The sequence below is a fragment of the Leucopleurus acutus genome (assembly GCF_964270905.1).
Source record: "Leucopleurus acutus genome assembly, chromosome: 10".
In the NCBI taxonomy this organism is placed as follows: Eukaryota; Metazoa; Chordata; class Mammalia; order Artiodactyla; family Delphinidae; genus Leucopleurus; species Leucopleurus acutus.
The window spans coordinates 44,541,490-44,568,640 of record NC_139153.1 but is presented as its reverse complement, the minus strand read 5'-3'; the positions used below and the strand labels follow the sequence as shown (position 1 = coordinate 44,568,640).

The window sequence follows — 27,151 nt, the reverse complement described above, 5'->3', positions numbered from 1 at the left end:
AGGCCCTTGTAATACAATAAGCCCAGAAACATCCAACAAAGAGGAGCATGTTCTTTGGAACTAATGTATAAAAGCTTTATGATGATGATGACATTCCTGAGACTCTCATAAAAATTCTAACTTTCATGTCCCCTTTTAGCTTTGTTTATTTGTTTTGGGCCCTTGTTAGGGTTGATTTTTTTGAGCTGCAGACAAATCTAATGGCCACTTCTAGCATTGTGGCATACTCCAAATATATCTAGGACCAAAATTTTCCTGCTACATGAATACACCTCAGTCTCAGGCCCAGGAGCATCTCCGAGTCTTAAGAACCTGCATGGAAAGCTACTAAGCTCAAAGATGGCTTTAGGGCTCCCAACGAAAAAGGACAACGTTGTAACAACTTCTGCAAACATCAATTTTTTCAGCTACAAAATTGGAATATTGGCTCCACGTATCTCATGGGTGGCTGAGAGGTTAAAACAACATAATGCAACCAAAAAATGCTTCTTCAATTTAATAAGGTCTGGCTGCATCCTTCTTAATGACCTAGACTTGAGTGTCGGGCATTAAGATGCTCTCAGACACACGATGCTTTCAGGTCTGCTGGCTCACCCCTCAGGGCCTTTGCACTGCCTCTCGGTGCTCTTCCAGCACTTATACCATCTCCGTATGGTTATGGTTGGGACTTTCCTGTCTTCCATATTAGACTCTGAGCTCTTGCAGGGCAGGGACCTCTTCTGTTGTTCTTGGAGACAGCCTTTTCCACTCAAGCCACTGCTATGCTGGGCAGGCTTGTTCCAGCTGCGGGGAGCTGACTGTGAGCGCCTCTCGCCAACTCAGTGATAATACGTCGATAGCTCGAAAACGTATATGGTGGGAGTATTTACACTATGGAAATTGGCAAATGCTACAAATCAAGCCTTCTTTATCCCTGGAGAGCCGGTTGTCAAAAATTCACCAGGACACCACTGACTCCAGGCCAGCTTTCTCACCTCATCCTTTTAACCTGACACATTCACGCTGGACAAATGTTCTCTGCAACAGAACCAAAATCTAGCGTGTCACGACACCCTCCCTTCTTGAAGCAGATGTTTCAGTTTGTACTCTCAGTTCTATGATCTACTTATCTGGCTTACTCCCCAGCGATGGCAACAATAACAACCATAATAATAGCTAACATCTATTGGTACTTATTACGGGCCGGCTGCTGGGCTGAGCCCTGGCAGACCCCTTTCAATGAGTCTTGTCCACAACGCTGTGAGGCTGGCACTGTGTTACACTCATCTGGACCAGGAGGAAAGCGAGGCTTTGGATCCTTGCCCACAGGTGGGCAGGGCCAGCATCAGAACCCAAACCAACTCAGCCACATCACCCCTCTGTCACAGCCACACTGGGTCACTTGCCCTGCTACCCTCCTGTGGACCTTCTCCCCATGGTCATGTCTGTGCATGTCCAGCACTAGTCGCTGTGTTTCTGTTTTCATCCATGTAGCAGTGGTATGAGGGGAGTTCGTTGATTATGCTTTGTGGCACCTTATGAATTCCCTAACAGCCCCCAGTTTTCATCCTGGACTCAGGGTGTGGGCTGGCCCCCGTTGTGCCACCCTAGAGCCCTGAATGCCAACCGGCCTCAGTGCCCACAATGAGATTCCCTTGCTGCTACACTCTTCCTTCTGGATTGAGGCTCCCAGAGGCCACAACTGTCAACATCACTTCTCTGAACCTGGCCTTGAGAACAGTCACTGGAGGTCCACTGCAGTAGGCACAGGGCTGCCTTGGTAATTACTCCCAGCACTACCCTAAACCAGCAGAAGCTCTATTTGATGGAAAGTAGACTTGGGAACAGAGAGCTAGTATGGGGCCAGGCCAGGGTTTCAGCCAGGTGTGTATGATAGCAGGGGCTGGCATTCTTTCCACAACACCAGCGGTCCTGAGTGTAAACTAGGGGACAGGCCTCTGGATGGCCAGGGGAGCCAATTCCCACTGCCGTCTCCCAGCCCCTGGCCCACAAAGCAGCAGGACCTGCCCTGGTGACTCTCTGGACGGGCCCTGCAACTCATTCTCCCGTCCCAGCCCCTGGCAAGCAGGACCCTGCTATGGGTTGAGCTATAGCCCGCTCCTGTGCTGGGGAGGGCCTGCCCAAGCCATGAAATCCCCACGGCCACAAAGGTCTCATCCCTCCAAAGGCAGCCTCCACGCAGTGAAAAGCAAGCTGTTTAACTTGCTTTTCAGCTCACTAGGGAACCATAATCCATTCCTCCTGGGTCGTTGTGGACATCCTGCTTTGATTGCACCCTTTATATTGTTAGTTTTAAGTTTTCTGACCTCCATAGTTTCCGTTGAGAAATCTGTCATCACCTGAATTGATCTTCCCTTATAAGAAAGATATTGTTTATTTCTGGCTGCTTTCAAGATTTTTAATTTTTTCTTTAGTTTTTAAAAGTTTAATTATTATGTGTCTTGCTATGGATCTGAACGTCTTTGGTTTTCCAAGTTGTGTGTTTATTTTTCCAAGTTGTGTGTTTATTTTGGTTTTCCAAGTTGCGTGTTTATTTTTCAGGGTTTCAAGGACATATTCTGGCATTATTCTCAGAGAATGACCTTTTCTCCTCAAAATCAGCCAGTGAATTTATTTGGTTTTTATTTCTCTGGAGTACAACCCACAAGCCTTATCCAGCAGCTTCTAATTTTCTCCACTCATGCTTAAAAAAATCCTCTACTGCAATAAAAAGTGTAGCTGGAATACTTTTATGAGTGTGATTGGAAATGATGTCCTTGTCACAGGGGGCGCCATCCTCTGGCATACCTGCAGGGACTCGGCATGGCTTCCCAGCTGTGCCATCGGAGCTGGAGCCATCAGAGCCAGGGGCTGTGGGCCGCATGTCGTTATAGTAAAAGACATTAAAGTTCTTACCACCAGAGCCTTCTAACCATGGGACAGACACCATGGTGGGCACAAGTCATCCTTCTCTAATCCTTTAGCAACCTTCTAAGCCCAGTCTCGTGAATTCGCATTTTTCAGATGAGGAAAATGATGCTCAGAGATGCTTAGCAACTGGCCAGTAGCCACATAGCTGTTAAGTGGCAGAGCCAGTGTAAATGTGCCAGTAAATTTTTAAAAATTATTTTATGGCAGTATTGCTTACCTATAGTAAAGTGCACTAATCTTAAGTGTCACAGTGAATGTTTACATATGTGCACACACATAAGATCACCACTTAAGTCAATGTATAGAACATTCTAATCACTCCAGGAGGCTTGCTGGGTCCCCTCCCATTCAGTAGCCCCTTTTACTCTCAAGGGCCATCACTATTCTGGTTTCTCTCATCATAAATCAGTTTGACCATTTCAGAACTCTGCATCAATGGAATCATACGGTATGTGCCTTCTGTATCTGTCTTCTTTGGCTTAACATCCATGGTGTTCATCCACAGCGTTGCGTGTATTGACAGTTTCTTCTTTTTCATTCTATTTGATAACACACAGTGACATGACATAGCCTACCTACCGAATGGTATATTATTTTCCCAAAAGTTAGAGATATAAGCTAAATTGATTAGAAGCAATAAAAAAATTTTAGTGCTTTATGATCGTACCTGAAAGGCACAGCTGACAAAGTTATTCAGCTTATTTGGAATTCATTACACTTCCTGAGTTTACAAGGCCATTCCTAGATGTCTCTTGAAGAATCTCATTTTAGAGGTTAAACAAATCATCTGAAGGACACACAGTCCCAGAAAATGCAGATGTCTTTGTGTGGCTTAATTTGAATGAGGCTCTGGAAGCTACTTGACTGGGGAGTTGGGGGTCCCTGGGTCAATTATTTAGAAAAAAATGAAATACTCTTTTCTTAATTATCTCATATCTTCACTTATACTAGTGTAGACTATAAGCCTTTTCAGTTCTTTCCTTACCAACAAATTCATAAATACTCCCCTGACAGGGCTGCCTTTGAATTGCAGAGGCCATAATGTTCTCTGATGCTTTTATGGTGATTCTGAGAGCAATTCACACCTCAGGCAGAATTCCTAGGGATACTTCTGACAGTACAGCTTACACAGCCCAGGCTGAAGTAGCCCACTTATATGGTAAATGCGTTGGCCCTCCCATCAGGTGATGCTGAATCAGTTTGCCTTCTTTAGGCCACTTGTTCCTGCTCTCAAATGAGAACTCAAGAAATTTAGCAGCAGTAGATTTTTTTTTTTAACACCTTCTTTTTTTTAAAAAAATTAATTAATTTATTTTTGCTGTGTTGGGTCTTCGTTTCTGTGCGAGGGCTTTCTCTAGTTGTGGCAAGTGGGGGCTACTCTTCATCGCGGTGCGCGGGCCTCTCACTATCGCGGCCTCTCTCGTTGGGGAGCACAGGCTCCAGACGCGCAGGCTCAGTACTTGTGGCTCATGGGCCCAGTTGCTCCATGGCATGTGGGATCCTCCCAGACCAGGGCTCGAACCCGTGTCCCCTGCATTGGCAGGCAGATTCTCAACCACTGCGCCACCAGAAAAGCCCAGCAGCAGTAGATTTTGGGTTTGATTTTAAGAGCTGTTTGTAGTCTTAAGAAATGAATACAGAAAAAAAAAAAAAAAGAGAGAGAGAAAGAAATGGATACAGTATCATCTTCTATAATAGTTCCTGCTAAACTTATTTGTCTTCATGCTGAATACTGCCTTTCCAAATTAAGGTTTATTTCTCTAGGACCTTTCTAAGGATTTACATCTTGTAAGGTTTTTATAAAGTGAAATGGATGTTCTTTGCTGGCTATCCCCCTCTTATACTGGGATATCAAATCCTTCTTTTCATTTCTTAAATTGATGTTCTGTGGACCTTTCTGAGGGAACTTCAAATATTTAACCGCAAGGCTTATCCTAGGCTTGTGTATGTACTGTATGTATATCTGTGCTTTATGCATAAAAAGAGCAAGATTCCCTCTTCCCTCCAAAGACCAAGTTTGGCCTGGTTGGGGGGGGCATTTAGTTCTGTTGAGAATGCACACCCTGGAGTATGGAGGCAAACATTTGGGTTTGGATTCTGCTCCCACCTTTACTTGGAACAGTAACATGCCTCAGTGAGCTCAGCGTCTACAACTATAACAGGGGGTGCCATCCACCTTGCAGGACCATAAAGTGGAGAGTGTTGGCATCTAATTAGCATTCTTTTCTGGAAATCTACTCTCTGCCGCCCACAGCCTAGATTCAGCCCTACCTTGCCCGAGCTTTCCAGTCTGCCCATTGCTCCCCCTTCCTTTGTCCAGCCTGCCTTTGCCTCCTGTCCTCCCCTGCTGAACACCTACCTCATGAAAGCCCAACTCAGGCATCCCTTCCTCTGGGACACCTGTCCTGCTGTTGCTCTAACCACGGGGCCCCCACGGGGACTTCAGAGTCTCCAGCAGAGCACTCTTCACTCACAGCTGCTCATGCACAGACTCATCTCCAGTTACTATGGAAGCTGCCATGAGCAGTACTGAAATCTGTTTGACTCTTTAACCTTGGCCATTAACGTAGGCCTGGGCACTTGCTAAAGGAGAGAACCAGTGCCTTTGCTTATCAGAGAAATTTCAAAAAGATCAAAATTTCTGGTTAGGCTTTAGCACTTTCACTGCCGTGGCTGGAGTTCAGTTCCTGGTTGGGGCACTGAGATCCTGCAAACTGCTAGGTGCGGCCAAAAAAAAAGAGAAGAATTAAAAAATAAATAAATAAATTTTAAAAAGATCAAAATTTCAGGCTGGCCCCTTCCCCATAGTAACTGTCCTGAAATTTATGCAAGGAGGCTTCAAGGAAGAAAGGAGAAAAGGAACATTACAAACAAAAGGCACACCAAGAACTCGTGTCAAAAAATTATACGATAAACATCGCAAGTGAACACGTGAACAAACAGTTCTCCAGAAAATCAGTGATGGGCAATAAAGAGTTGATTGTTTTAGCACAGGCCTCCTGTGTAGGCTGAACTCAGTAAGCATTTATGGAGGAAACAAGTGAAAAATGTTTAATTTACCATGATGTGTGTCAGTGTATATTTCCAGGAACAAGGACACTCTATTATAGAGCTATGTAAAGTGATCAATTTCAGGAAATTTAAAATTAATACAATACTATTCTACCATTATCCATATTCAAATGGTGTCAATTGTCCCAATGTCCTTCATAGCTATTTCCCCTCACCTCAAGAGTTGATTAAGGATTAGGCATGTCACTTGGGTATCGTTTCTTGTTAGTCTTCTTTAATCTAAACATTTCCTCAGTCTCTTTTTCTTTAATGACATCAATATTTTGAAGACTTCAAGCCAGTTGGTTTGAATAATATTGCTCGGTGTGTCTTTGATGTTTCCCAAGATGAGATTTATTCTAAAATTTGGAAGGGTAGACTGTCTCTCACAGTACACAAATGAAACTTCCCACCAACATTCCTCAATTTTTTTCCCTTAAATTCTTCAATCTAGTCAAGAGATTTGTCAGTTGTACAGCTTTTTCACTGAACAGCCGTGGGTAAGATGGGATTTTTCCAAGCACACAGTAACTTTCTTTGACTTGTTGCATCATGGTGTGTAAAGAAATCTCAAGAGCTCATTAACCAAAATGAACTACATGAAATTGGCACACAGTGCTGCCAACACAAATAATTCCATTGCCATTCAGGCTCCTTTGCCACATAAATATTCCACAAAGTGTACACCTAGGAAGAATGCTCTCTGTTCAAAAAAGTGAAAACACTTCAAAGAAACCATCGCATACATAATTTTTAATATAAGAATTTACCCATGCTAATACAATATACACATTATTTTAAATGTCTCATCATATTCTGTCAAGTTGAATGTATCCTAACTTACTTCCTCTGTTCTATTGTTGGACATTTAGATTATTTCTGGGTTTTACATTACAAATAATCCAGTATATCTCATTTTTGTATTGAGAATTATTTTTGTATTAAAAATATTCCATCGTCTCTTTAGGTATAGGTTTTCAAAAATGAAATTACTGGGTTAAAGGACTTGAACATGCTAATGGCTCTTGATACACGTTGGTAAAATGTTATGCCCATTTCAACTTTGCCAGCAATGGATGAGAGTGCCTTTTTCAATCTACCCTTGCCAACACTGAAGAGAATGCTGAAAAAAAACCATTAATTTCATGAGAAAAAAGCTACTTGAAGCGTAAATCTCTATTCCCTTGCTTTCTATTGAGGTTCAACATTTCCCCATATACTTGTTAACCTGTGGATGTCCTCATCCCATAGTGATAATTTTTTAATATCATATCTTCTTTAGGGCTATTGCAAACCCATTAGGATATCTCTAAAACATACTGTGGAGTTTATACTAAAAGGGCAGCATCCTAATTTATGAATCCTGTGGACTGTGTGGAACACCAAGCAATAAGTGATCAGGTAGAAGTAAAGGATATTTGACTCCAAGTGAAAAGAAATGAAGGCTTAAGTTGTCTCAGAAAAACCAAAGCCAATGCCACAGGCATAATCAGGAGATATGTTTTGATTTCAGTCCCAGGGATAATTTTTCTCTCTCATTCCCCGAAAACAATCTCCCAAACTGGTCTGTGTTAAAGGTAATAGCACAAAACAACAAAATCAGAGAGAACAATTTTTATAATGAAGCAAAGAACTAAGAAGCCAATTTGTTTCCAAGGAAAGTAGGAACGCCATTCCTGAATCAGTTCGACACCAAATGATGACTGACGTGTGCATCTAGGCTCACTGAGAAAGTTCGGTTTCCTCAGAAGATCTTAAACAACCAGTATAAGTCCTTATTTATAATGTTTGACTGAATCTATGCAACAAATGGTCAAGAAGATAAATTTTTATATAATAAAAAGATGACAAAGGGAATGATCCTGTAGTATCCCATTAGCTATATAACTTCTAAAATAAGTAATCCATCATTCATTCTATAATGAATTCACTGAAGTTTGTTAATCTCCCAAAGCTAAAAATTTTAAACTAACACTGACAACAGAAATATGTTTTAATGCAAAACATATGGAGAAAACAAACTGACGAAGCACAAACCATCTGATCATAATTAGAGCAGTGACCATTACAAGGGAATTTTCATTTAAAATTCTTAAAATGCTTTCACTATAATAAATAACCAACCAGAACCCTAGGACAGGTAGACTCTTTTTCACTGTGATGAGAAAGAGGAAAGCTGAAGTTTTGGACTACCACCATTTTTACAGTGACTTGACATTACCTGTGTCCTCCCCAAGGAAGCCTACATTCTAATCTGAGTCCCTCCTGTAGAACCACACCACAGACAGGCCCGGGTGCTTGATATAGTCATTTACTTCTGACACAATTGGTTAATTTTATCACATGGATGTCTACTCTGTATTCCTAGTGCCTTAATTTTCTGTGAGCAAGAATTTTTATTATTATAATTATTCATGGCTCCATAGTATCTCAGAAACATATGCATATGGTAGCTACTGGATAAACAGCTAGAAATTAAACCAATGCACCAAAAATGGGATTAATTTACATAGGAAAGGAAAAGTATGTCATAGGCAGTGGGGAGTGAAACATGAGTCTAAAAAGCGGTCATCTCTGCAACTTCACAGAGCTGCTATCCACTATTTTATTGGGATTTCACACAATACACACACAGGTATTCTTCATGTAATTTGACATATACAGTGTTTTAAAATCCAGTTGCTCACATATGAATATGCTGAAAGAATATCCCAGAGAGTAATATCCTAAAGTAAATCACTTCTAAACCAAGGTGAATTTCAGACTGCACAAGGAGCAGAGAAGCTGATGGTCAAAGTGGATGGCAGCACAAAGTGACCCCAAACACCATCCCCCAGCCAGACACCAGGTATTTAGTCTAAACCATATATTGGAAACTAATTTTTTTGTTGGTTTCAAGAAACTGGGCACGTTTTAAAATCTGTTATTAATCTGAAATTTTCCATACTTGATTCAAGTCAAAATATCCCTTAAATGTTTCCCATGATGAATTTGGCAGTACAATGCTGAGAGGTTACACAGCTTGTTACTACATAAATAAACTCTTCTGTGGCATCCTTCAAAATGTAACAGACTGTCAGCCCACAGGCCATACATCTGAGACACTTTGACCTAGACATACTTCTCTATCAAACGGAGACTTAGAGAAATTTCAAGAAGCAAAACCTGCCCCATGAATCATGGACTTCTTTCCTGGACAGGTTCTTATGATGGACTTGAATAATATGGAAAAACAGGAAATGAGTTCAAACTTTTGCATCTTCTTTGATTTCAGACAATAATAATCCCAAGACTCCAGGCGATGTCCCCACAAGACATCATACAAGATTGAACCAGTGAAATTCCCAGCTTCTCCTCAGCATCCTCTTTCTGCTAACTTTAATTAAACAAGTTTGGGTGTGTTCTATCTGCATTAGACACACTGAATGTAGAAGACAGCTTAGTAAACCTCACCTTTCTTAAAAAATAATGCCGATCAATCAATCACTGTCGGCCCCACCTGTTTGAAGGAAGCTGGTGCCTCTCGTTAGCTGAGACCCTAAGGGTGCACTTGGCCACTCACCTCGCCTGCTGGCAGACGCAGCAGATCCACACCTTCTCGTGCTTCTGGTAGGAGCAGCAGCTCTTGCAGACGTTGAACTTACAGTCCCCACACCGGCGCTTGGTGTTGACAAGGAAGGTGAAGGGTGAGCAGCAGCGCATACAGCAGTGCTCCACGAACTTCTGGTGCTTGGAGAGGATGCTGCACTTGCTGCCTTCCTCATCCAGCTTCTGCTTCATCTCGCTGGGGAGCCAGGTTGGGGAAAGGGTGAGGAGAAGAGAAACAGCACATCAGGTCAGGGGGCTCCCTCCCTAAAGCACGCCACCCTGGCCCTCCCATATGGCAAGCTGCCATGTAGGATCTTCCTGTAAAACACAGAAAGATCAATGGCTTGACATAATATCCAGAGAGGAACCCTAATGGTGGATTAATTTTGTGTTCTTCTATATGTCATATTTTCTATAAGAAAGCACAAAACCTTATTACTTATATTTCAGACACTAGATTTAAATACAAATTATTATAAAGCTAAGCACATTAAAAAGAAATCCTTTAGCTTAATTAATGTCTTTTTAAAGGAGCAGGAGATCATTTATGTTAAAATATTAATCCTTATAACAGCCCTGCTGGGAATATGATAAATGCAGTCCTGGCCCTTAATATCCCTGGAAACTGAAGCACCAGGGATTTTAAAAGCTTTCGAATCAATGTAGTCAATAAAGATTCTCTGGGTGATGGGCTAATCCTAAACACTGGTGACTCAGAGTTGGATAAAAGTTAACCCCCTTCTTCCAAAGAGCTCGTGGATGTTCTGGGCACACAACTGGTCATAGTAATGTAAAACACAACACTGCATGCACTTTTCGCTACACTCTGAGGAGGAAAGGAGAAACCCTAAGAGGCAAGGATCTACCCCAAACACATCGAGTTACCCAGGATACAACTGACCGGAAGTAACCAAGTTATTCTACCTTGGCAAATTTGAGTTGTTTTTTCCTATTCAAAGATGCACACCCACAAAGAATAACAGAAAATAATTTTTGTTTCTGTATCCATTTTGTGATTGTGCAATTCACCCCAGATGAATCTATGATGTATGTGGCAAATATTTTCTTTCATTTTGAACTTGTCTTTTCAACTTTGCTTATTGGTGTCTTTCACCATTTAGAAGCGTTTAATTTTTCTGTAGTTAAATTGGTCAGTCTTTTCTTCTATGGCTTCTGAGTGTTACATCTTGCTTATTACTCCTCCCACCCTCTACCAACCACTAATCTACTTTCTATTTCTTTGAATTTGGACATTTAATATAAATGGAATCATACCATATGTGTTTAAGGTTCATCCATGTGACAGCATGTATCAGAATTTCATTCCTTTTTATGGCCAAGTAATAGTCCATTTACAGATGTACCATATTTTATTTATCCATTCATCGACTGATAGACATCTGGGTTCTTTCTACTTTTTTGGCTATTTTGAATAATGCTGCTATTGACATTCATGTATAAGTTTTTGTGTGGACGTATCTTTTCAATCCCAGGAGTGGAATTACTGGGACATATGGTAATGCTAAATGTTTAAACTTTTAAGAAACTACCAGAGTGTTTTCCAAATCACTGCTCCATCTTACATCCCACCAGCAACATATGAGGGTTCTGATTTTTCTGCATACTCACCAACACTTGTTATTGTCTGCCTTTTTTATTATAGCCATCCTAGGGGGTTTGAGGTGGTATCTAATTGTGCTTTTGATTTGCATTTCCCTACTAGCCATTTGTACGTAGTCTTTGGAGAAAAGTCTATTCAAATCTTTTACCCATTTTAAAATTAGAATATTTATCTTTTTCATCATTGCGTTATAAGAGTTCTTTATAATATTCTGGATACAAGTCCCTTATCAGATATATGATTGGCAAATATTTTCTCTTTCTTATATTAAACCTTATATTTTATTAGTATTTTTAGGTGCTTTTAGTACAAAGAAGGGCTGCACTAGCTCATCCCAGCCTGCTACTAGAATGGGAAATCTACATATGGTTTTATAATCTAATTTTTCACTTAACAACAACACATCATAAACATCTTCCCGTGAAAATTCAAAGAGTGTTTGTAGCTTTAGCTTTCAGGTCCCCTGAGCTGGCTTACTGGCTGCCAGTATACGCACAGGGCTTTCTGCTCTGCACTGCGGTGCCCGATACTCATTTGTTTCTTGAGCATTAGAAGGGGAGACTACATCAGGCCAGCTGATAATTCTACAGGGTAAAATATTGTATATGTATACTTGGCTCAACAAAATATATACAGGGAAACAGGACAGAGGTTTTTTTCCTTAAGACATGAAGATGTTGTTATCCAGTCCCTCAGATTTAGAATAGAAGGTGAGCTAAGTTATCAACGGCTCTGACCTCTGTAAACAATATAAGAACAGCCTCAGCAATTGACCTTCTTCTATTGATATTTCAAAGACACTGAATTAAATAGGATAAAACACCCAGGAAGGAAAGTCTTTAGGGATCAAAAAAAGCTCTGTGAACTCAATGCACAAGATCACTTGAGCTTTATGAGTTTTGTTTCCTGATACACAGGACTGCAAATGCCAATGGCATTTAAAAACTCACTGAGAGTCTAGTGATAAAACTGTACTAATTCCTCCAAAGTTTGTTCCAAGCAAATGGAGTGTTTTGAACCACAGGCTCAGTAGAGGAATAGCATGCCCTTCTTGTGAACCATCTCTCACTTCTCAGATTCTACTGCCCTATAGCACCTCATGGGAGAGGTCACTGAATTGTATAGGATAACCTGTAGTAGCTAACTGCAGAATCAACCAAGAATTATGCAAGACCAGGTACCTGCACTGAAACGTCCTGGGAAGGACCAGGCCCCCAAATGGTCAGCCATGTGGGAAAGAGTGATGGGTTTAGGGTCAGTGGCTGGGGTGTAGAGCTGAGCTCAATCACTTCTCAAAGATCCCTCCAACCTTTCTGAGCCTCTGCCTTCTGAGAGGCAACAGTAATTCCTACTTCGCAGAGTTTCCAGAGATTTTAAGTGAGCAAATCAACAATAAGCAAATAGTACTTTTCATTTTGATTAGCAAGAAATCCAGTGGTCTCAGTACCCATAACATTTTATCACACTTGTTTCTATGTCAAGAAAGTTTTGTGATAGTATCTGGGCAAGAAGGCTCAATATGTATTTGTTGCTTGAGCACTGAGTGTTAGTGGGTGTGAAGTGGCATCTCATTGTGGTTTTGACTTGCATTTCCCAAATGAGTAATGATGTTGAACACGGTTAGTCTGGTCTTTAGCAATGTCATCTAACATCTGGTTTAGCCTCTTCCCGATACATCACTCTGCAACCGACATATGAAAAGCTTATCAACATTTCATGGTTTCTGGGTCCACTGCAATGCCAGTTCTGATTCTCACCATGTGCTGAGAATGCATGCAGGCTCAATGGGGCTAGAGTGTCATAAGTTAGCTGTGTCTGCCATAGGTGTAGCAGGGACAGTGATGGCATATATGTCACTTGTTTGCTATCAAAGAGACAGTAATTCTAGCCCATAGCTATGAGCCACCACTCCATGGTCACAGGCACTGTTGTCTAGATTGCCAATTATTCACTCAGTTCACACTCACTGAGTACTTACTATTCCAGGTGCTAGGGATAAAAAGAAAACAGGACATGGTCCCTCCTCTTCATGAAACATGTATTAAAGTGGGGATTCAAATGATTACAAACTAAATAAAATATAAAACAATTATAAGTTGTAAGGCATTCTATTACAGAATAATCAGGGCACTTAGACTGAGAATGACATGGCAACCTACTTTAGACTGGGTGGTGACAGAAGTCTTCTTTGGGGAGGTGACATTTAAGTTGAGACTACAGGTTGAGAAGGGGCTAGCCCAATAGGAAAAAAAATTAGCATAAGAGGCAGAGAGAACAGCAGAGGAAAAGAGCTTAATGTTGGGGAAAGGGGAGGGAAGACAAGACACAGGTCCTGGAAAGGAGTTTGGATCTTATCCTACGTTCAGTGGGAAGTTATTGAGGCCGGTGAGCAGAAACAAAGCAGGATCCAATTTCCGTTGTAATAGCACCTGCTGTTACATTAAGGCCAACTTCTAGGGGGCCATGTGTGGAAGCCTGGAGAGCAGTGCACTCATCTAAGTAGCTGGCTGAGGTTTGGACCAGGGTAGGAGCAGAGGAGATGGAGAGGAGTGGACAGATGCATGGCACACCTGCTGAAGGATCTAACATGGGGGCGGAGGGAAAGAATGAACCAAGAACCATTCTCAGGTTTACAGCTTTTGTGGGGAGTGAAGCAGTTTATGGAGCAAGGGAAGACTATGATAGTAGAAGCATGTTTTACTGAAAACTGTGAGGCATCTAAAGGGATTTGCCATGTGGACAATTGGTAGGTGTTTGTGCATCTCAGAGGAGGGATCTGGGCCAACTGTGTAAGTTTGGGAATTATCTTCAGACACACCTCCATAAATATAGGAATGGATGAGTCACCCTAGGGAAGAGAGGGCAGCAAGCGGAAAATAAGAAAGCATAGAAACAAGCCAGGGAAACCCCAAATGTTTAAACTCAGGCTGAAACTTGAAGAGGCGAAGCCAGACAAAGAGACTGAGAAAGACACCAAAGGAAGAAGGTGTTTCAGAGAGAGAATGGCTGACTGTGTCTGCCGTGAAGGCAGAGAAGTGTCCACTGGATTTGGCAACAGGGAGGTCACAGGTGGCCCTGAAAAAAGCAATTTCACTGTGAGGAGGGTAGGGGGAGTGAGGCAGGAGCTACTGCTGTGGACTGCAGGGTGAACAGGAGGTGAGGTAGTGGATCAATCACGGAATGACTCTGCTGGTAATGTTATAAATGTTAGGAGCAAGGCTCCAGAGGGTGAACCCAACTGATAGGAATAATAATAGTCATAATAATTTAAAAGTATGTTTTGCTTTTAATCTGTCATGGGTAATATCACTCTCTCACTGTGTAATTTCAGGCAGAATCATTTTGCTGCCCCCTGATGGTGTTATCAAAATTCATTCAAGGTTAATAGAGTTCACTGTGTCACAGTACAGAAAATAAACACTTAAAGATTCCCTCTGGATGGTGAAGTTAATAGACACACACCAAATACAATGTGATTACCAGCTCTGAAAGGAAGCAGACCATTTTAAACCAGAACTTTGGACGGTCCCTTTGGCCCCATAAACCAGAGCATCATGTTTCATATGAGCATTGTCTGTAAGGAGTTATGGGAGCTCCATCAACCTGAATTTCTTCAGCCAGCTTAATAAACAATGGATGCTGGGGAGAGGGTGAGGGGCGCTGGCTCTGCTCCTGATGGCTCAAGGGGGTGAGGGTTGGGATGGTTAAAACCTTTCTGTATATTGAAACATTTTTGCTGGTTACCATCACTAAGTAAGAAGAATAATGATACTGAAAAATTTGGGGGTCACTAAAGAGAGTCATAATTTATAGTTAACATGTTCAACCTCTAATCTACGAAGGAATTTACCATCACAATTCAGAAAAAAAGGTGGTAAAATGAATGCACATTTACGTAAATCACCTCTATGGAATCCACTGAAGTTTAAGTAAAAAGAAACAGACAGTAAGCTCCATGTTTCATAAAACGAAGGAATTCCCACAACCTGCCACTTCTAAAATAGACTATGGAAGAAGTTTAGTTATATTTGGGATCTGGAGGGAAGATGGTGAAATCAGACACACATCCATCTTGACCTTGAGCAGAGAGAGGTATCAAAATACAAATGAGGGCACCCTAGAGGCATTATAATTCTTTCCTTGAAAAGAAGAATGGCCAGGTCACCAGAGAAGCTGGGACCTTCACCCTGTGGACTCACATCAATATCACAGTGTATCAGAGTTTCATTACAAGCCCAGGCTGGCCAGGAGCACGTGAAAAAGAAAACCCAAAGGGCATCTAGCCTGCAAGAGGGATCACACCTCCACGGTGGTAGGCTCATCAAATCAGATGGGAAATGCCTGGGCGGGACATCTCCAGCTGTAGCTGATTACCATCCCAGCTCACTTACCTTCCAGCATCGTCCCTCTCACCTGCAAACAGCTAGATCTGCTTTCCCTCCTGGGTTTTCACAAAGCAGTTATTCAATCACTACCTTCACAACTCAGGAAAGTAGGGAGGGCAATCATATTTCCCACCTCCTCAAATTAGCCATAGTGCATGAAACAGAACAGACCCTCCATTTAACCGCTATGAATGACCTCACTTAAGCAGTAGCCCAAGAGGAATGGAGGTGTGGGAGCTGAGAATAAAAGAGGCTGACCGAGAATGTTCTAGATACAAAATAAATAATACAAAATAAAGCAAGCTTTCCTTTCCACCAACCTTGCTTCTTTATTGACTTTTTAAAAAATAAATTTATTTTATTTTATTTTTGGCTGTGTTGGGTCTGTGTTGATGTGCGCGGGCTTTCTCTAGTTGCGGCAAGCGGGGGCTACTCTTCATTGTGGTGCACAGGCTTCTCATCGCGGTGGCTTCTCTTGTTGCGGAGCTCGGGCTCTAGGTGCACGGGCTTCAGTAGTTGTGGCTCGTGGGCTCAGTAGTTGTGGTTTGCGGGCTCTAGAGCGCAGGCTCAGTAGTTGTGGCGCACGGGCTTAGTTGCTCCACGGCATGTGGAATCTTCCCGGACCAGGGCTTGAACCCGTGTCCCCTGCATTGGCAGGCGGATTCTTAACCACTGCGCCACCAGGGAAGCCGTTTATTGACTTTTGAGTGGCAAGCACCTAGTCCCACTTTTCGTAACAGATTTTGGCTCCCAACGTGAGGCCATGCTCTCGTTGTATCTGGCTCCCCGGGGTTTTCCTGAGTAGAGCCGCCGGCCATGACGACATGCCGGGATGGTTGTGATGAGCCCCCTGCTTGTGGCTAGCTGCTCCTGAGAGGGGACTTGCGGGGATGTTCCTAGTAGGTGCTGAAATCATTTGTTTCGGGGATTCTCCCTGTTTCTTCCATGCTGGGCACTGACTGCCAGCATAGGCTTTTTCCTTGGTGGAACAGAAATGTGCATCGGAAAGAGCTGACGAGCTCCAAGACTAAGTCTACCGGTGTGCACCTGGGCAAACTTCTCTTTTGAGCATGAAGTGCTATTTGGGCATTTGAGAGTTGAGATCAACTGTGAGCATGAGGTGCTATTTGGGCATTTTGCCAGTTGGTTCTGATGTGTGTCTGACGTTGAGGACCCTTTGTGTTGGGGAAATGTTTGTTTGGGACTCCATATCGGTTATCGTCTTGAAGGATTTGTGACAGTTCTGTCTTTTGGTGTGTGAATCTGTATTCCATTTGTGTGATTGGTATTCTCATTGCCTTTTGTAAAATGGGAGATTCAGGTTCAATTCAGTAAGAAAAATTTTAGCTATGAACCTATGACTAAGAAAAAGAAAGATGATTTTTTTTTAACAGTGTAGCTAACAGTATTCTTCAGAGAAAACTGGTTAAGATGAAACTCTTTTGAAACTCCAAAACTGGTTCTTTTTGCATATGCAGTTAGAGAAAGCTAGCTTGATAAAAATACTGTTTTCAGAATTCTGACCCTGAGAGAACAAAAATATGCCTAGGAGAAAGCTTGAAGTTAACTCTTATCATGTCCTTGAAATGCAAACACAACCCATTCTGCCTGACACTTCAGCCTTGGGTTAATTAGTAGAACTTCAAAAGATGTTTGGGTTCATCACTTATTTGCAAAGCAGAAATAGAGAGACAGACATAGAGAACAGACGTATGGATACCAAGGGGGTAAGGGAGGGTGGGATGAATTGGGAGACTGGGATTGACATATGTACAGTACTTTGTATAAAACAGATAACTAATGAGAACCTACTGTATAGCACAGGGAACTCTATTCAATGCTCTGTGGTGACCTAAATGGGAAGGAAATCCAAAAAAGAGGGGATATATGTATACGTATAGCTGATTCACTTTGCTGTACAATAGAAACTAACACAACATTGTAAAGCAACTACAATAAAAATTAATTTAAAAAGTAGATGTTTGGGTTCATTAAACACGCATCTTGGGCTTCCCTAGTGGCGCAGTGGTTAAGAATCCGCCTGCCAATGCAGGGGACACGGGTTCGAGCCCTGGTCTGGGAGGATCCCACATGCCGCGGAGCAACTAGGCCCGTGAGCCACAGCTACTGAGCTTGCGCGTCTGGAGCCTGTGCTCCGCAACAAGAGAGGCCGCGATAGTGAGAGGCCCGCGCACTGCGATGAAGAGCGGCCCCCGCTCGCCGCAGCTAGAGAAAGCCCTCGCACAGAAACGAAGACCCAATGCAGCCATAAATAAATAAATTTATAAAAAAAAAAAAAACAAAAAAAAAACCACGCATCTTGTGCCACATTAAAGAGAAACTGTGCTGTGAGAAAAATGTATGTTTTTAGAGGTTATGGAATATGTTCTTAAGTTTGCCAATAAGAAAATGCTGATATAACAAACAGTTCAATGACTTGTTTCTTGGTGTTGTTAAGGTCTTTTAAAGGTTAAAAATTGTAATATGTAAAAATGATAAGGGAAGCATTTCAGTGTGTAAAGCAAGTAGGATATGTGTTGTCGGTGAGAGAAGGTATAAAAAAATGAAAATATTTTTGCTGAGGGATAGAAGAAGGATTAATTTTGTCCTAAATCTGGTTGTTTCTGGATGGGAAAAAAAGGAGAAAGAAAGTGATAAAGGTTTGTAAAAAAAAAAATGAATTTCGAGAAAAGAATTTTGTACGTTGTTAAGATAAAGATTAGATCGAATTTAATTAGATAAATGAATTTTGTAATTAATAGTAAGCTGATGCAAGACTGAGTTTGGTTTTCTCTCTGTTAAGAGAACAAAATTTTTCTAAACAAATTAGGATTATTTGGTATGTTAAATTATACAGAAAACATTGTCAAATAATAATGATAAACATTCTTAGGTTATATAAATATCATTAATATAAGTGTTCTAGAAGTTATATGAAGTTTCTAAAATTTGAGTATGTTCTGGCATTATGTTTCAGTCATACTTCTAGTTATAAATTGTCTAGTGAAGTTGTCACAGAGTATAACTTAACTACTTATGATGTGTACTTGCTGGCTTTAAGACTTGCTGGCTTTACAGTACATGCGCTTAAAGCACATGTACAATGTTTGTGTGACAACTGAGTATAATTGATAAAATGTATAGGCTATAAAATGTTTCTCCATCAGCATACCTCTGTACTGGTTTGTTATGTCTGATTAGTTTTCCCCCAATGTGAATAACTAGGCCAATATATAAACAAAAAGTAGGCCTAGCACCAGGGGACGTGAATAGACCCAGAGCTGGCAACTGAGCCACTCTGGCAATGTTGGAAAAATACATTGATTATCAATGCTCTCATGGAAAGATTTGCTATTAGAAAGGGAAAATGGTGGAAGAAATTTTCCCATATTGAGGTATGGGGGAAGTCATCCTGGCTTATACATGATTAAATTAAACTTTAGGTTAACCAAAACAGCCTGTTTCTGGCCTATTAAACATATATTGTACATCTGCTTTAACCACTAAGGAAAAAAAACACAATCAGAGAATAATACAAGGATGCATTTTGATTATTATCCTCATTGTAATATGTCTGCTAGTTTTCAAATGTTTGTCCAAGTACTATGACAAAGTAATCAAAGAGAGAGGTAATGTTTTCACAATACAAAATATTGATGCTAACCTTGTAACTCAAGATTATTTACAACTCTATGTCCATTCCCCAAATTAGGCAGGACTATGCCCCACTTCAGCAGGAAGTAGCCACGGCAGTTGTTGCCCCATTCCCTCAAAGATTTGGGGAAAATTGGAAGAGAAATGAAACTAAAACTAAGGTCCCCTGCCAAGTTTATGATTAACCTCTCTATCCAAAACTCCCTTTCTGGTTCTGTACCTGTCCCTCCTCAAGATTGAGGAATATCAAAGAAAAGGTGGGTTTGAAATGGAGCGGGACCGTATGGTCCTTCCTCCACATGTTTTCCACCTGCCTTTTGTCTATGGAAAAACTTTAGCCAAAGAATAAGTTTAATCAGAGAAGTGATAAAATGCAGAAGCAAAGGAAAGCAGTCAAGCAAGACTCAATAATAACAGTTTTGTCATTAAGCAAAGTCAAGGACATTTATTTCCTCCTCAAGGGCTATAGATAATATTCAAAGCCATATCCTTTGAGCTGTTTTATAGATACTGAAAACTCCACCAGGTGGAAGATGTTAACTACACGATGACCAGACTGTAGCCATGACATAAGCTGCCACATGAGTCCGCACCCCCCACCCCTTTGCCAGCCTCTGAAATAAAGCAAACTTCTTTCCACCAGCTGTGCCTCTTTTTTGGCTTTTGAGCGGTAAGCAGCCAAACCCCACTTTCAGCAACAGTATGTATATATTTTAATATTTTGAAGCCAGCAGTAGGTCAACCTGAGCTGACCAGGGTCACTGACCACTGTGTGCTGGGCAGATTCACAAGAAAGCTGTTGCTGCTGTTTACACTGGACAGAGAAACATAACTAAAGTTGTGAGACAAACCGGAAATAGGGTGACCATGTATAACTACCAATCCATGTGTCTCTAGATCCCCATCATATTACGAAATACGTATGAAAAAATATATACAAAGTAAACTGGATATTAACATTGTTACAAGACCACATCTATAAGTTCTGATTTCAAATAATTTTGCTCATTAATATGGCTTCATTTCATTATTTAACTCATGGGATTTATAAGTAAATAGTTATACATTTGAATGTGAAGTAAATTTATGGAAATAAAAAAGTGCTTTTATGTCTTTACATACTAGGAACTGGCCTGAGGTTTTATTTTTCAGATGGTTCCTTCACTTAGATTAAAAGTCACTGAATGAGGATGCCTTGAGGCTGTAGCTTTTGAGCTTTCTCATTTTATGTATTTAATTGTGGTTTTTTTTGCCTAAAAGAGCTTCTAAAGTTGGACTGGGGATTTTTTATCTTCCATATGCCCCAGGATTTCTACTTTCCTGCTTCTGATTCTGTCAGTAAAGGTTGGTTCATGAAACCATTAAACAAAAAAGGAAAAGAACTCAGGACAGAAACTGCATCCGCTTTCAGCTGCTGCGGTGCTTTGCCTCGCCTGGGTGTAATCACAAGGCAGGTGTGTGGGTCCACACAGGAAGCTTGGGCAAACACGGTGGGAAGTGACACTGTCCCTGTGAGAAGAAGAATAAGCTCAAAGCCTGGCTATGATCTTGGTGCTATGTTAAGGTCAGATATGTGTTAATTTTCTTCCATTCTCAGGCAGCCTAAGACACTGAACCCAGAAGGAAAACCCAATCCATGATTGATGCCTGGTCATTGCAGAGGAGGAAAGACAGAGGGAGGGGAGGGAAGATACCCATTCTTCTCTCCTTCCTCACTGATAGAACACTGAGTTTGAGCTGAGCCATTGCCTCCCAGAATCAAGACCAGGCTTCCCAGCATCCCTTGCAGCTACATGCAGCCATGTGACTAAGTTCTGGCCCATGGGATAAAAGTGGAAGGGAGGTGTGTTACATAGGGTGCTTACAGGGAGCTCACTCTGCCAGAAGGGGCTCCCTTTTGTCTTTCTGCTTTTCCTCCCCCATCTCATTCTGTGTTCATGATGGCATGAGCTCTAGCTGCTAACCCGATCTATGATTTGACCTTGGGAATCTGTGTGGATCAAAAACAAAGGCTCTTGGGTCCTCAATGATGTGGGGGAGCTGCCACACTAGTCCTGAACCCACCCCCTGAATTTCTTCTGTGTGAAAGAGAAATAAATTCTATCCTGTTCCAGCACTGTTTATCTATTGTTATTTTGGGTTTTTCTCTTATACACCGATAGACCTGATTCTGAGAAAGGAGAGCAGGGCAAGTGTCAAGTAGAGTGAGAGCAAAGTAAGGATGGGAAGGGGAGACTGAGTGAGGAGGCAGAGAGTGGCAGGGTTCTGAGCAAGATGGAATGGAAAGGAAAGCAGGATGACACAAGCAGTCTATAACGAAGATCATTTATCCCCAAAGTGGTGGCAGGGCCAGGGGAGGGATGTCAACTTGAAGCTGCCACACTGAGCTGGCGAACCAATGCAAAGCACAGCATTGTATATAGAAACACGCTAAACCCACCACAGAGTGGGGCTGGGTGTGAGGATGGTCTAAAACTGACCCAGTTGTAGGGCAACTTTCTTTGCAACTGCTTCTGATGCCTCCTAGCTCACTGGCTCACTAGGGGCTGCTCTGTCCTTCTCTTGGAACCATGGGAAGCACAGAGGCCTGTCTATCAGGAGCCCTCATTTCACAGGACTGTGAGGTCTATAACTGGTCACTGCTACTTGTCCCCTCTATGACTCCCTCCTTCTAGAATTTCTGGGGAGGCCCAGCGTTCCTCTGCCCTTTCTCCTCCCCTCCAGGCACTGGATGCCAGAGGAAGCTCTGCTGTCACCTTGGTGGCCACTTCCCAGGGCCAGCTTTCCATGAGTTCCTGGTGGCCAAATGCCTCACGTCTTGGCACTGCTCTTTCTCCTTGGCCTTGCTGTCCAGCAGAATTCCCAGAAATCTCCGGGCTCTGTGCTTCAAAACAGCCAGTACTGCCCCATTCCCACTGGCCTTTCCCTGTCTGGATATATAGCTCCTCTGATTGGCTTGCCCTTGAATGGCTAGCCATCTTCCTAGGACTCTCTCTTTTGCTGTCCTTACTTCCTAGTTCCCAGGACAGCATTCCTTTTCCTACGTTCATCCTCCCTTGGATGGAAAAAGGAAAAATCATCTTTATTGAGAAAGTGCTGCATGAAGAGCACAGGTCTGGCATTGGGAAGCCTGGGAGAGAATCCTGACCTGGTATTTCAGTTCTCTGACTTCAGTTTTGCTCATCTGTAATATGGGGCCAATAACGTCATCTCACAGAATTGTTGGAAGGACTAGAAATACACACTCATAGCACCTGTACATCATGGGCATGTGATAAATCACTGTTCTTTTTTTTTTTTAAAAAAAACATTGTAATGATATTCGTAGCATCAGTATGACCATTTAATGGGACCATTGAGAAATGGTTTTTCTAGGACATGGCATATCCAGTGATTTAAGGGATTTCTGATCCCAGGAGACAGCCCTGTCCATCCAGAAGACCTATGTCCCCTTGAAGCCCATCTCAGATTTCTTCTCAGTGGGGCTGCTCAGGAAGTCCCAAGCCATCGCTCCTCCATGGTGACCCTGCCTAGGACAGACCCTCAGCAGCAGCAGGGTCTGGCCAGCTCCACATTGGGGCTATGCAGCTCTGAGCTCCCTGTCCGCCTGACATAGCTCTCGACACTGCTGGAAACTTTACTCCAGCAAGGAACCCCTGTGCTGCTACTTCTTCCCCCTCCCTGCCCTTCCATTTGCCTTGGCTTTCCCAACAAGGAGTCCTGCCATCCCACCCCCAGCCCTGCAGCAAGAGCAGGCAGGAGGAGCTTCAAGCAAGGAGAGAGAAAATGCTCAGGAAGCAGACTGACTCAGTGGAGTCTCTGCCGGATGCGTCCCTAAGGTGGCCTGGTCCTCTCTGGACACAAGGGAATGAGAAGACGAGAGGCAAAACTGACCACAGAGAACCTGAAATTCTGTACACTTCTCATTCCTTTAATAATAACACACTTGGAATAAGTGTGTTTTCTGGCTTTGGGACTGTCAGGCCTCCTGTTGAATATCCACATGGAGACCTGTGATGTCAGGTGTCCCGCAGGGTCCTGCTGTAAGTACCGACATCACTGAAGAGCTCTCTCCCCAGCTCTGCCTTCCAGCACACACTCCTCTGTGTCTGAGACGCCTCTTGATTCTGGAGTCACAGTTACAGTCCGTTGCCCCCACCCCGCCACCCCCTTCCTACCACACTATCCTGTTGACCTGGAGAGAAAACTGGGGCCAAAGTGGGGACTTAAAGCCTGGCTAAGCCAGAGAACAGGGTCTGAAGTTGAATACACAAAAGACCATTTGGGAAAGAGAGACAATATTAGGTTAATGGCCTTCAGAGGCTTCAGTTATACATTTTAATTTTAATAATATGTTAAAATGTGTGTCCTGAAGCCTACATCTAAATTCACCCATTGCTTTAAAATTTTTACCGAATAAATTCTTCCCTTGTTGAAATTTCTATCTTTTGCTTTCATAAATGAATCCTACATAATTTATGTGGTCCTTTATTAAATAAACATATATGGAGATGCTACCTGGTGCCGTATAATGGTCTAAATGCAAGGTGGTTCAGGCATAAAAAGGGACAGAATCATGGAGGGCAAATAACAGGGAGCATGAGAACTCTACCTGAAGGCCCTCCAGAGGGCTAAACTGAGCAGGGAGAGCTGGACAAGTCTAAAATGGCATTTTTGAAAACCTGTGTGATGGTTAATGTTAGAGGTCAACTTGGCTGGGTCACAGGGTACCCAGATATTTGGTCAAACATGTCTTGATCGTGGACGGATCTAGAGACTGTCATACAGAGTGAAGTAAGTCAGAAAGAGAAAAACGAATATCGTATATTAACGCATGTATTTGGAACCTAGAAAATGGTACAGATGAGCCGGTTTGCAGGGCAGAAGTTGAGACACAGATGTAGAGAACAGACATATGGACACCAAGGGGGGAAAACTGCAGTGGGGTGGGGATGGTGGTGTAATGAATTGGGTGATTGGGATTGACATGTATACGCTGATGTGTATAAAATCGATGACTGATAAGAACCTGCAGTACAAACAAACAAACAAAACTAATACTAAACTTTCTTTGGGTTATTTGTATAGAAATATGTTAATATAAATGTTTCAGACATTAAACAAAAAAACAAAAACATGTCTTGATGTTGCTGTCAAAGTATTTTTTAGAACATCTGAATCACTAACCTTTGGGTAACGCAGATTACCTTTGGTAATGTGGGTGGGCTTCATCCAGTTAGGTTTTAAAAAATTTTTATTTTATATTGGACTGTAGTTGATTTACAATGTTGTGTTAGTTTCAGGTGTACAGCAAAGTGATTCAGTTATACGTATACATTTATCTATGATTTTTCAGATTCTTTTCCCATATAGGTTATTACATAGTATTGAGTAAAGTTCCCTGTGCTATACAGTAGGTCCTTGTTGATTATCTGTTTTATATATAGTAGTATGTATATGTTAATCAGTTGGATTTTTAACAAAAAGACTGGCCTCCCCCAGAGGAGAGGGAATTCTGCCAGCAAACTGCCTTTGGACTTGAGCTGCAACTCTGGGTCTCCAGCCTGCTAGTCCACCCTGCAGATTTTCGATTTACCAAGCCCCTACAATTATGTGAGTCTCTTCCTTAAAATCTCTCTCCTTCTCCACACACACACACACACACACACACACACCCCTACTGGTCCTGTTCCTCTGGAGGACCCTGACTACTCCATCCTGTCATGGGCAATGAGTTACATTAGGTTACCTACATACCTTACCAGCATGTCCAGAAGGTCGCCTTTCCTTATGTAGCATAGTCAGCCCAGGTTCTACACTTTCTAGATCCTAAATAGAAAATATCTGGCATCCATCTACTTGTCTCCATCTTTGCCGTCACCCCCCCCCCCCCCAGTCCAACCCAGTCTCATCTCCCCTGGGACCAGGGCAATGGCATCTTTCTAAACTGAAGACACTTCTTTGTCTTTCCGGATCTCCATCTCTAAACTACAGCAAAGGAGGACCTTTAAAAAATGAAAATCTGATTGGGTCACCCACCTGCTTAACATACATTCACAGATTTCAGTTTTTCTCAAGATATAATAGGAGCCCACATGGCCTGTGAGCCTCCAAACACACCCCCTCCCCTGATGCTCTAACCACACCGCCTCTTCAGTTTCTTGCTATTCTTTGAAAATGCCATGTTCTTGCCTTTTCTGAGGCTTTTCCATATCATCTCTCTTCTTGAAACTCCTCTTGCCAATATCCACTCAGCCCAAGTCCATTCACTCTCCGCCACTTCACCATGAAAGGCCTTCCCTCATCCTTCAGAGTAAACTAAGTGTCGCTGTGATTCTCTCTCATAGCACTTAAGTTTTCTCCTTGACAAACATTTCACAATTTCTAATTATAAATGTGTGTATGTGCATTATATTTACATTTTAGTATATTTTGTTTAATGTCTGTTTCGCCGCTATAGACTCAATTACAAAGGAGATTTGCAAAGTATTACACGATATTACACATACTGTGTTGCAAAATATAGTCAAGATACTCAGCAGATGAGTATGACATGTGTCCAACACCACTGGCATACTCAAACCTGGGCCATTAGCTGTGAGGAGCCACGCTGCTATGATCCCGTCACGAAATATTTCATTTTGATGCCCATGAAGTCAAATCACATTGTTTCAGATCACCTGCCTATGAAGCCTATTTTCTATGTTTTAATACTCTCATCTGTATCACTTTGAAAACCATGATTGTTCTAGCTTATTAATTTCATGCATCTGCTTTGACATTGGAGCCATGAACAAAGAGAGGGTGTATTGGCCAACGAAGCCAGAGAATGAACATAATTAATTACAGAAATAACACCTGATGGTAAAATGAATTCTGAGACATAAACAAGTGTTATTTCATGCATTGAACAAATATTGACTTGATACTGGCTTTCTCATAGCACTGTGTCAGGTACTATGGGTCACAGAGGTGGATTAATAAGACAGGAGCCTGCAACGTACAGAAGCAGATGAACACGGAACTCCCAAAACAAGGGGGATTAGGAAGAAGCAGGATGTGGATGACCCGGCATGAGCCCAACACAGGGTAGGCCAGATTCCATGGCCTGCAGTGGAACTCTGACCCTATAGCACAGACCACTTTCATCCTGTCCCAGCATCATGGCGGAGGGTGGAAACCCGTCCTGGACATTGCAGATTTCTTTCTAACAAGGCTTCTGCTTGTGGCTCGAAGTTCTATGAAATATATAGTCTCTAACATTTTGCTGGTTCCTTTGACTAGTGTAAGACCCTCAGGTAAAGGTAAAAAAGTATAATACTTTAAAAGTTTGGAAGAGAAGACATCAGGGTGGGTACAGCAGAAAGTTTAGGAACTCAGAGCCAGACATGCCTGCACTGACATCCACTGAATTGAAACATGTTCATGGACACCTAAGGGGTTTCAAGAAGTAGGGCTCTAGAAGAGCTGTATACTCTCTGAAATTGTCTGAAGTTTTTGCATAGTAAAAAAAAAAATGTCCAAAAGGAAAGATGGCAGATGGGAATAGTAGGAATTTCATAAACACAGTCAGACTTGGGCTGCATCAGCTGTGCAGCACTTACCTGGCCCTGGGCAAATTATTCATGTACACACCCCTCCAAGCTTAGTTTTCAGGTCAGAAAAACAATATGAATTATACCATGTGGCCAGAAGTATGAGCTTTTCAGAAACAGGAATAGGAATACAATAATCCCAATACTAAATGAGTACGGACCTCACCTGGTTGGGGAGGCATCTTCATTCACATCAGGGTGTGCCAAAAGATGTGAGGAGAAAGAGTAGACAGAGCTAGCCACAAAAGTATAGACTCTTCAAAAATTGTTGGAATGGAGAGAAGTGCATGAAGGGAAGCCAGACCATTGCCTTCTCTTTACCATGCTTTATCCACGGCGATCATTGT

The 27,151-nt window shown here is 42.1% G+C and overlaps 1 protein-coding gene across 1 annotated transcript in view; it reads right to left on the bottom strand.

Moving 5' to 3' along the window:
* Positions 1-27,151, bottom strand: part of MYRIP (myosin VIIA and Rab interacting protein) — a 218,966-nt gene that overhangs the window by 103,314 nt on the left and 88,501 nt on the right. The window contains exon 3 of the mRNA XM_082848766.1: positions 9,524-9,745. Coding sequence (XP_082704892.1) covers positions 9,524-9,745 — 222 coding nt within the window. The remainder of the gene's footprint in view (positions 1-9,523; positions 9,746-27,151) is intronic.